This window comes from Physella acuta, unplaced genomic scaffold, assembly GCF_028476545.2.
Source record: "Physella acuta isolate Inbredline_101_S28 unplaced genomic scaffold, ASM2847654v3 ptg001132l, whole genome shotgun sequence".
NCBI lineage: Eukaryota > Metazoa > Mollusca > Gastropoda > Physidae > Physella > Physella acuta.
The window spans coordinates 504,030-515,000 of NW_026732649.1; the positions used below are offsets into that span (position 1 = coordinate 504,030).

General features: G+C 34.7%; 2 protein-coding genes across 2 annotated transcripts in view; both read right to left on the reverse strand.

Moving 5' to 3' along the window:
- Positions 1 to 1,647: 1,647 nt before the first annotated feature.
- LOC131956183 (beta-1,3-galactosyltransferase 1-like) lies at positions 1,648 to 2,766 on the reverse strand. Its single transcript, XM_059320605.1, has one exon. It carries the CDS (start codon positions 2,764 to 2,766, stop codon positions 1,648 to 1,650), a length of 1,119 nt encoding a protein of 372 aa, XP_059176588.1.
- Positions 2,767 to 6,956: 4,190 nt separating this feature from the next.
- LOC131956184 (uncharacterized) overlaps positions 6,957 to 10,971 on the reverse strand; it is an 8,238-nt gene continuing 4,223 nt past the window's right edge. Inside the window, exons 5-7 of the mRNA XM_059320606.1 lie at positions 9,465 to 9,626; positions 8,368 to 8,533; positions 6,957 to 7,150 (exon numbers count right to left, since the gene is read on the reverse strand). Coding sequence (XP_059176589.1) covers positions 6,957 to 7,150; positions 8,368 to 8,533; positions 9,465 to 9,626 — 522 coding nt within the window. The remainder of the gene's footprint in view (positions 7,151 to 8,367; positions 8,534 to 9,464; positions 9,627 to 10,971) is intronic.

The following is a 10,971-nucleotide window of genomic DNA, read 5'->3' on the forward strand; positions in this document are numbered from 1 at the left end:
TATGTCCTGTTGTTCATCTCACCACTGTACTAAGGGTTGTCCATGTCACCACTTTTCATCAATGTAGCTCGGGTTGTCCATGTCATCACTTTAGCTCGGGTTGTCATTGTCATCACTGTACATCGGGTTGTCCATGTCACTATTGTACCTCGGGTTGTCCATTTCACCATTGTACATCGGGTTGTCCATGTCACCATTGTACCTCGGGTTGTCCATGTCACCACTGTACTAAGGGTTGTCCATGTCACCACTGTTCATCAATGTAGCTCGGGTTGTCCATGTCACCGCTGTAGCTCGGGTTGTCCATGTCATCACTCTAGCTCGGGTTGTCCTTGTCACCACTGTACTAAGGGTTGTCCATGTCACCACTGTTCATCAATGTACCTCGGGTTGTCCATCTCACCACTGTAGATAGAGTTGGGACAACATTGAGTTTTAAAATGGCATAAACCGACAAACAGACATTTTGAACTAAATGCAAGTTTATAAATCAAACTTTGAAAACAATTGTAATAATTAGCTTTTAAATGCTGTTTCTCAACATCAGTAAGAGTTAGATAATTGTATACATTTTTCACATAAAGTAGTAGCACTTATTTGCTGGGAACATTTCGCCTATGTGTGTTTTCTTCAATAGCCAGCGGTTTTTTTACCAACTTACCTACAATTTCATTCTTCATTATCTTCTCCTGTTCGTGAACACGGCATGTTGGACAGATGAAGTAGAGTTCTTCTGCTACAGAGGCGTCAGCATATTGACCTGACCCGATTTCTAACTTGAAAACATTTGAATTAGCAGCTTAGCTCTCTACCTCTGAACCACGTTATTCCTTACAATTTATTTAGCCGGATTTAATTGGAACTTACATCTCAAATAATACATTATTTAAAATATATGAGAGGAAATGTGTTAACTTCACTCAAAATTATTAATGTACATAAACAGTTGTAAAATTTAGAAAAATCTAAACATCGTCACATATGTATTACTAGTTACATCTCAATTTAATATATGTATGCCGATTTATAATTGAATCAATACTCATTGTTGCAATAACTAGTCGTGTAATGTAAACAAAAATAAACAATAGTATTCATTCGTTGTTGATTATTATTTAAGCGAAGACACAATGATTAAAACATAGAGCAACAATTTTAAAAATCTACTTACTCGTCATAAAGAAATATATGTAAACAAAGATGTAGCCTACATAAAGTTGTATTTAATTCCATTTGTATAATGGCAATTTTATGTGTAAATAGTGCTTAACTCTTCACTATAGATGGCAAGGTCAATTAAATATAAGTATAAGTTTGAGCTCTATTTTTTATTCTATTAAAAATGCAATAAAGCCTTAGCAGATTGTCTTCATTATGTTTTGTAAATATTTTTCGTAAATTAAAAATGAAAGATAATTTTCTAAGAATATATAAAAAAACGAAAACAACTACAACAAATTTATCTTTGCACTGTAGCTGTGAAAATGATAAAAATAACTTCTAAACGATGTCAACATTTTGTACAAGAAAGAAAAATATTGTTTTGTATAAAAAGCAGTATTTAGCTGTAAGGAAAAAAAAAGTTGTTCATTCAGTATAAAATATCTATTAAATTGATGAAAATATGTATACGCTATGAAATCATTGTTAACATACGATGCTATGATCGTTGAGTTCTCTGTGTATTCGTCGAATCTCCACCGTGCTGTACCGATGCCCGGAGACACGATGTCTGAACGAACACCCTGACACCGTTGGCTTGCCGTAAGAAAACAAAGCGCTGTCTAAAACCTCCACGCCGGCTTTCTTGGAGCACATCCCGGTGATGTAAATATCTTCAAGCCAGAATAACGGCACTCTCTGTGACGCTTCATACAACAACCATGACGCATTTGCCGACATGACGTAAGCCGTACCTGATACGTAATCCGGATAAGTATCGTCAGGAAACTCCGAGATGGGGGTGTACGATTTTGAGTTAGTTGATCTTATTGGATGCGCTTTGATCTGTTTCGATCCTATTAGAAAAAGGTTTAAATTTGGTTTTATATCTTTCATGTGTCTCAAACTAGAAACTAAATGTGGGATATTAATATACATGTCGTCATCAGCTTTAAGAATATAACTTGCCTTTAAACAGTAAGTAGAAACATACTTGAGAATAGATACGGATTTTAGACTTAAGTTATTATAACTGTCCACATAATCTTCTTGCAAGATGTCGCCATACACAACTGACTCATTAAGAACTAACTTCTGGGACGTACGCACTTCAGCTGTAGATATTTCTGGTAGCCCAATGAAAAAGATCAGAATTGAATTATGGGAGTTGACTTTAGCGTAACTGCCCCAGGTCTCTCGAATTGTTTTTCGACCTTCAAAGTTGTCGAAGCGAATTGGGACACAGATAATTAACTCAATAGCTTGGTGGTTCTCACACGTCAATGTAGGAGTGATGACGTATTTATAATTATGTGGGTTAATGACGTGTTCAGTCAGGAATGGAAATTTAGAGAGAACTTCTTCACCGTAAGAAGACGGGGTTTTCGTGATGTTCTTTGACGCTGGATTCCATGTTTGTGTACGATTGTTTTCCAAGTTGGTCTTTACTTGGGGCGTATTATGGATCTCATTTCCCCTGCTGGTCGCGAGGTGTGTGTCAACATGTGCGAATATTGTGAAGAAACTACCGTCAGATGTGAGTATGTACAGGGCAGTGGTAGACACGACACACGTTAGTACAATGCTGAGCCTCACGTATTTCATTTTAGTCAGAGCTTGGAGACCCCCGGACATCGACCTGGAAGAGGGACGTGGGGAGGGGGTGTATTAAGTAGGCCGACATTTGAATATTGTTTAAAATGAATGAGTCTTGCAAAGTTAGACACATAGCAAGTTTAGATAGCTATATGAAATCTAACATTGATGTTTAAATAATTACTGTACGCTACTTTTTATTAAAATCACGTTTAATACCAGTTTAGCCTCTATAATGTGTGGCTTCAACTTTTGATATAAATCTGCTGTGCGGTGCTTAGTTTCTCATCAGTTGGAATTTTTTTTTGCATTAGGTTATGTAAATCGATAAATGTAAAGTACCGTTGCAAACCACACTTTTTTCGGGGCAAGTGAAGAACAGTTCACCTGTTTAAGTGACCTAAGCATATGCAGAGATATTGTGGTAAGCACTAAGCCCAGCAGCTTTTACTTTCTCGAACCTAAGTCAGGCACCCACTAGAGCTGAGTGAACTCAGATGCGTCTTAAGGACTCGAGCGCCGGGTTCACGATTGAGACTCTCATGTCAGCAGTCGAATGTTCGGAAACCAAGCCGTCTCTCTACTACGATATCAGCCGCAATTTACTTAAACCTTGTATGGCTGGTATGCTGGTAATCTTACCTGTTTTTTACTAACGCATATCAACAGCTGAAATTACCTCTCGCTTCACCAATAGGGCTTGTAAGTAGGTCACCAACTTCTTATCATACTAGCCAGCTAGTATTTTTCAAACCAATTGTGAATATGTTTATTAAATCGGTAAAAAAAAAGAAATAAATGTTACTTACGCTATTATTAAGTTATTTAAAATCGTAAAAACTGATAATGATCTTTGAATTCATCTGACCCTGGCTAACGAGATTTCAAATTTTAAGTAAGAGAAGCAAAGAGACTTACAAGCCCTATCTTGCACACTACACATCATATGGTAACAACGACAACAGTAACTCGACGTAGTATGATGGAGCTTATTAATAAATCAAAAATACGTTTACTAAAAAAAACTATTTGTATAAATAGTACTCAAACGTGTTGCATTTTTTTAACACATCAATTACCTCTATTGCCTAAATTGAAGAGTATTAACAAAGCTAAATTTTACTAGTAAATCGCGAAAAATCTATCATTGATTTTAACACTAAATAAAAGCGTGTAATTCAAATGCACACTGCAATATCTCATATAGATTCATCATGTTTTATTTCGTCGATCATTTACATTTCTTTATTTATTATAACGTCTTTTCAAAGTAAAGTTTTAAAATGCACTACATTTTGTATACCGCAATATAAGTCTTAAGTATCCCATTATACTATGTTAGAAATATTACCTTATGACGTTCCGTTTCATTCCGTTTTATTAGTTCATGTACAATCTCTATTGTATGGCATAGTACGTTGTAACGAGGATGCTGTTGAAAAGAGACATCTAAATAAATATGTGTGGATTGGCACTTTAGTCTTCATGCGAAACTAAGGCCTTAAAAGTGCTTTCACAGCTTTACGTCTCGTAGTGAATCGGATACAGCCCATACGACACTAAACAAGAAAATCAAAGAAGAAAATCAATAATACAAAAACAAGTCAATTATACAAATCAACAAAAGCCGAACTTCGAAAACAAGAGGGTTATTTTCTCATTAAATCTTAGCTCAACCTATTCAAATGTGATGACGATGATAGAATTTTGAATAAAAGCAATATTCACTGGTCATGTGACTTACCTCAGCTGTTTCGTGTAAGTAACTTTGTGACTAGGACATAATCTAACACACGTCATTGTCAATAGCCACAGAAAGTGACAAACATATCTAGTCAAACCTTTGCAAGAATACAATCGGTATCACAAAAACAAAAATATGTACGCTTTCGAAAGTCGTGTAGATATTGTCATAGCAAAATGTGGACACTAATGGTTGAAGATTTCAGATAACAATACAATGTAAAAACCCATTGTATGGCTACAATGTTCTGGCTTAATTCATCGTTGACGCTAAAACATACCATTCTAAACAGACTGACGCCAACTTCTAGATTACTCCACTAAAACATCTTCCCTAGGGGAAAATAGCAACATAAAAACGGTGGTGAGGGGAACAAGCTGGGAGGGGAGGGGAAACAAATCCCACAACATTGAAAATTCCCAATTCATACAAACAATTATATATATATATATAAACTATATATATATATAACTATATATATATATAATTATATATATATATAACTATATATATATATATATATATATATATATATATATATATATATATATATATATATATATTGCAGCATTATAGTTGCAACATTTTAAATGCATTGAAAATAAGAAAATAAATCCTAATTTGCTGTTTTTAATAAAAGCTTTGTAAGAGATCTCAGAAGCGACGAAAATTTTTATTAAAGACACCAAATTAGATTTATTTTCTTATTTTCAGGGCATTTAAAAGCTTGCTATTATAAAGCAGTAGCGGCATATGTATTACTAAACATTTTACCCGTTGCCGACCGCTTGGTGCACATTCATGGTGCCGTTTAAGCGAGAATTAAATTAGTGCCCAGATCCCCTGCGCAGGACACCCTTCTAATGAGACAGGTGTGAAGATAGTTAAAAGGGAACTTGTCGCATAGAGCTGGAGAAATCAACACGATCGCCGCGGTTCCAGTATATGTTTTGTATGGTAGAATTAAAGTTCATATAGGACATGGACATTTAATCCCCCCCCCCTCCCCCTCCTCCCTCTCTGAAAAGTTTCTCCCTGGAAAAAAAAAGGCAGAAAAAAAAGCTGAATCGAACTAATGTTGTTGAAATGCCTCAAGACAGTCAAACATACAAATTTACATATGTATAAGTTTATGCATATATATATATATATATATATATATATATATATATATATATATATATATATATATATATATATATATATATATATATATATGTATATATATATATATATATATATATATATATATATGACATCCCATTACCAACACTTGTTTTGCCACTGAAAGTGTGTAGACACTTTATATGACTATTTTCGTCTATAAGAGACTACGAATTCAAATGTTTTTACCAGTAGGTTTTGTGTTTGTAGGGTCGCTGGCCATTACGATGGTAAATCTCTTTTATTTATGGCCTAGGGGTGTGTTTTGTATGCTTTAAAGTAGGAGATAGTGCGAAAATAACCGACACTTTTATTATAATGGTTATATATTTCTCCTTTTACTGTCTCGCATACGAACTAAGCTGGGGGTATTGTAATCATTGAACTTGGATTATAATTCAAAGAGTAAACAAAGAAGCATAATTCTAAGCAAATATACAGAAATGAAACCAAACACCAGCCCTTCTTTGGCCTGGTATAAGAGTTTCTTCAAATATCTCTTCGTGGGGAGGTAAAGTGTAAGCTATATCTGCCGCTTCAACCTAACTGTCGAAGCATGTTCCCTCTTGCAGCGAAAAAAACCTTTAAAAATAAACCGAGAGTAATCTCCCCTAAACGTTCTCGAATATTCTTGTATAACATTACGGGGGATGGCAAATCGGGATAAAGACAATATTTTAAATCCATTTTTTATTACTTTTTAAAAAGAATAGAATCTCGTTGAAAAAGAATTACACACCAAGTGAATGCCAAACAAAATGTGTATAATAGTGCGGAATATTATTAGTACTTTATTAATTTACATGCTTTTTTTGAGAAATCGGAAATAGCCTAACTTACTACTTCCGTTCAACGGAAATTATTCAAAATTTGACGAAAGGCAGAAAATTAGGTCTTTTAATTACTTGTGAAAAATTGAAAGAGAAAAAGTTCCAATTCCGATTATTGGAAATCGCTTAAAAGTTGGTACGGATCTACAAAATTGATGTAATACTTATATATGAAATTCCGTCATTCTAGCTGTAACGGTAATCAATTTATCGTGTTTACAGACAGACACAAACACATACATAAACACACAGACATACGGACAAGATGGCAAAACTGTTTTTCTGACTCAATGATTACAATACCTTCTCTTTATTTTGTATTCGAGAAAGTAAAAAAGAGAAAAACTAAAAAAAAATTATAAAATCTGTACACTGTTTATTTCAAATTTTCATATTGCTTACGGATCGTTTGAGCAAACACAATAAAAAAGTCCAATCAAAATAAATGCATCAACATTTCTTTAAGCATCGTCTTCTACAAGAGAGCTGGGAGAAGATCTGTAGTATACATGGACATTTTTCTGCAGCCATCCAGAACGTGCGCCGCCTCTTAAAGGAGATCCGGCCTCCACACTGATCTCAAATCCACGTCGACGTAGCTGCTCCACCACATCTTTGAGTAGCTTGTTGTTGACGTGGGACAGGCCATCCTGACCTAAGGTTGGGGTGGGTGGTGGTGGTGGTGGGGGTGAAGATAACGATATCCCATAACGTATTTGATGCAATTTATAAACTTTATAAACATCACGGAATCAAATGTAAATTTTTGAAAGCGAATTTTAGTTTCGCTTAGCCGTCCGCCTCTGAAGAATTTCCACCGCCCCCCCGGACGTATAAATATATGTAATATATATATATATATATATATATATATATATATATATATATATATATATATATATATATATATATATATATATATATTGATGGGAGAAACACTGGTGAAAGCATATGTGTTCCGTATATATATATATATATATATATATATAGTTATATATATATATATATATATATATATATATATATATATATATATATATATATATATATATATATATTACATATATATATATATATATATATATATATATTATATATATATATATATATATATATATATATATATATATATATATATATATATATATATATATATATATATATATATATATATATATATATATATATATATATATATATACGGAACACATATGCTTTCACCAGTGTTTCTCCCATCATCCCGGAAAATGTTGTCCTCTCCCCCCCCCCCCCCCCAATATCAACTCCCCCCTCACCCCCACCCCCGCGGAGAAAACAGTCTGGAAGAAACACTGTTTTCGACGACTAGTCACTCATCACTCCTACTGTCATTAATTTTAGTATCACTGTTTTCATTGTACTTATTATTGTTATAAAGCCTCTAGTAAACTACTGTAGTGGTTAAATGAGGTATAGTCAGCGTTAACATGCATAAAATACATAATTAAGGGACCTCTTGTCCAACGAGACATAGCCTAGTCAAATAAATCACTCCGCAGCTGCGGCTAGATATTTGTGCTATATGACTCGGTAAAGCATGTTTGCCACAAGACATTGAAATATTAAATACATGAAAACGTTTATAATTACAAGCTTTTATAAATGCACTAAAAAGAAGAAAATAATACAATTTTTATTAAATTGATATAAAATAATTTTTAAAAATATAATAAATCTGTGATTACTTTATATATAAAAAAAATAATTTCTTTAAATATATTAATGCACTACTATTTATCTCACATTTATATTTTGTTTAACACTTATCAATATTTGTAAAATCTCTATCTTTATAAATCTAATTTAATGTAATAAAATGTCAAATCATCCTACCTGGCACTGCCCAGCTTAGCACGATGCCCTCCCTGGCATGTCTGGCCAAGTTGTCCAGATAAATATCTTCAAACTTGGCCGGAATGTGTTCACCCACCTCCACACTGATGACCCAGTCGAAGATTGGGAGGTTGTATTGGGGGACTGTTAGGTCTAAAAATAGCACCTGTAGAGTACGTTCATTTTGTAATACGAATACACCACTCCAATGACTGAATTATTTTTTTGAAAAACATTACCATACATAAAACATCCGAGGATAATAATAATTTTTGGGATGTCGTAATTAGTTGTTTGCGTAAATAGCAGTTGGATTTACCATTTTGTAAGTCTGTATACCCCATACTAACAAACATAAATGCCTCACTTATTAGAAGGTATGTTGTACTTAACTCGTGCATCAAAATTTAAATAGTCTGATACAGCTGAATCTGTATTTACACGAGTAGAAGGAATGTTCTGTAGAGCTAATAAATAACAAACAAAAACATATGTTTGTCAAAGCGGGTTTAGAATAGAAGTGCTTTGATGGTCTTTTTCTGTAAATTTATTTTACCTTTGGTAGTTGTAACAGCAAATGCTATCTGAAATATTTTGTATGTGAACATGTTTTGGATGTTATTTTCTTACACATCACTTTGGCTGAGCTTACCTTTGGTTTACGTTCATTTCCCCCGCTCGAAATTACATGAGTAGTATTTAGTTTGTCACCGTGTTACAACACCAACACCCCACATAGGTAGATATGTCATAATAAACAACCCACACCCCAAATACGTAATTCTATAACGCAATAACACACACAACCCTAAATAAGTAAGTATATCATGGTAAAACACCCCAGACCCCAAATAAGTAGTTCTCGAATGGTAAAACACCCTACACACAAAAAATAGGGAGTTGTATTATAGTAAAAAAAAAAATAATTAATTATATCATATTTAAACGCCCTATACCAAAAATAGGTAGTTCTTTCATGGTAAAAAACCACACCCAAAATAATTAGTACTATAATCGTAAGCACCCAATATCCCAAATAAATAGTTCTATTATGGTAAAGCAGCCCACATCACATATACGTAGGAAGTCACACTTACAGTTCCATTAGTGACCATCTCGCAATACGGAGCTCCATCGTAAGCCGTGTAGCTCTTGACCTCCTGCAGCGTGTCCAGATGCCTCTTGTACGCCCCAGGTCCCTCGCCAAAGCTCCCAACAGATTTGCCTTTAAAGAAGGTGCTCAAAGCTTTGGAAAAGCCCTTGTAGAAACATGAAATAATGCCTATCAAAATCCTATCAAGTTGGGTACGCCAAAACTGATGTTTCTGCAGCTAGACTTACACCCTACTGTCTTTATATTATTTCTCTACCGTTATTTATGTTAAAATGGCCAGTTGCCGATTGTATCACTGCATCACGTGTTCACAACCTGCATCATAAAAAAGATATCACGTGGCACGCATCGTGTATCTAAACATTTGATCTGCTTTTTTTAATATCGTAGATGTTCAAAAATATTGATCGATGTACTAATGCAGTGGTTCTGATTTTGATCGAACCAGAGGATTCGGTAAGTCAGTCTTAAGTGTTTGGTGGAGGTCAAGCACACCCAACTCATGATTCACGTTTGGAATTTTTTTTGTCTATGCGGACGATAGAACTATGAAGAAGGCTTCAGTTAATGCGTTTATGAAACTTGTGGGGTTCGGTATCTCCAAAAAGGTTTAGAACCACTGCACTATTTTTTAGTCTTTCTAAGTTACTTCCATTACAATTTACTGTAATCAAAGCTTTAATTAAACTCGTATGTTGTCACGTTGACATCAGACTATGTAACTGGTTTTGACTAAAAATAAATTAGCTGAGTGGATGGTATAACTCAACTATAGGGATTTGTAAAAAAAACAGAGGCTATTAGTGAAGTGTAGTAGGAACCCTCTGCATGTCAATGGTTTGACATGATTGTCCAGTAAGTCAAACAGTTACTGTGTTTTCAGTCCGGGGCCGCATTAACTATCAAATTTCAGTTCGGGGGCCAGTTTCTTCCTGGCATGTCTTTAATTTTTCTGGTCAAAGTTCCTCAGCTATCACCAACAAACGCTTTTTTTCCGTGGACAAAAATATCTACGCGGGCCGGATGAGAGGACCTCGCGGGCCGCATCTGGCCCGCGGGCCGTAGTTTGGAGACCCCTGGTGTAGACCAACGTTTAAATTCGTCTCGTATTAAGTCAAGTAAATCAAGCAGTTATCTCCTCCATTATTAAGTCAAGTAAGTCAAGCAGTTACCTCCTCCTGTATTAAGTTAAGTAAGTCAAGCAGTTACCTCCTCCATTATTAAGTCAAGTAAGTCAAGCAGTTACCTCCTCTCCTGTATTAAGTCAAGTAAGTCAAGCAGTTACCTCCTCCTGTATTAAGTCAAGTAAATCAAGCAGTTACCTCCTCCTGTATTAAGTCAAGTAAGTCAAGCAGTTACCTTCTCCTGTATTAAGTCTAGTAAGTCAAGCAGTTACCTCCTCCTGTATTAAGTCAAGTAAGTCAAGCAGTTACTCTTCCTGTATTAAGTCAAGTAAGTCAAGCAGATACCTCCTCCTGTATTAAGTCAAG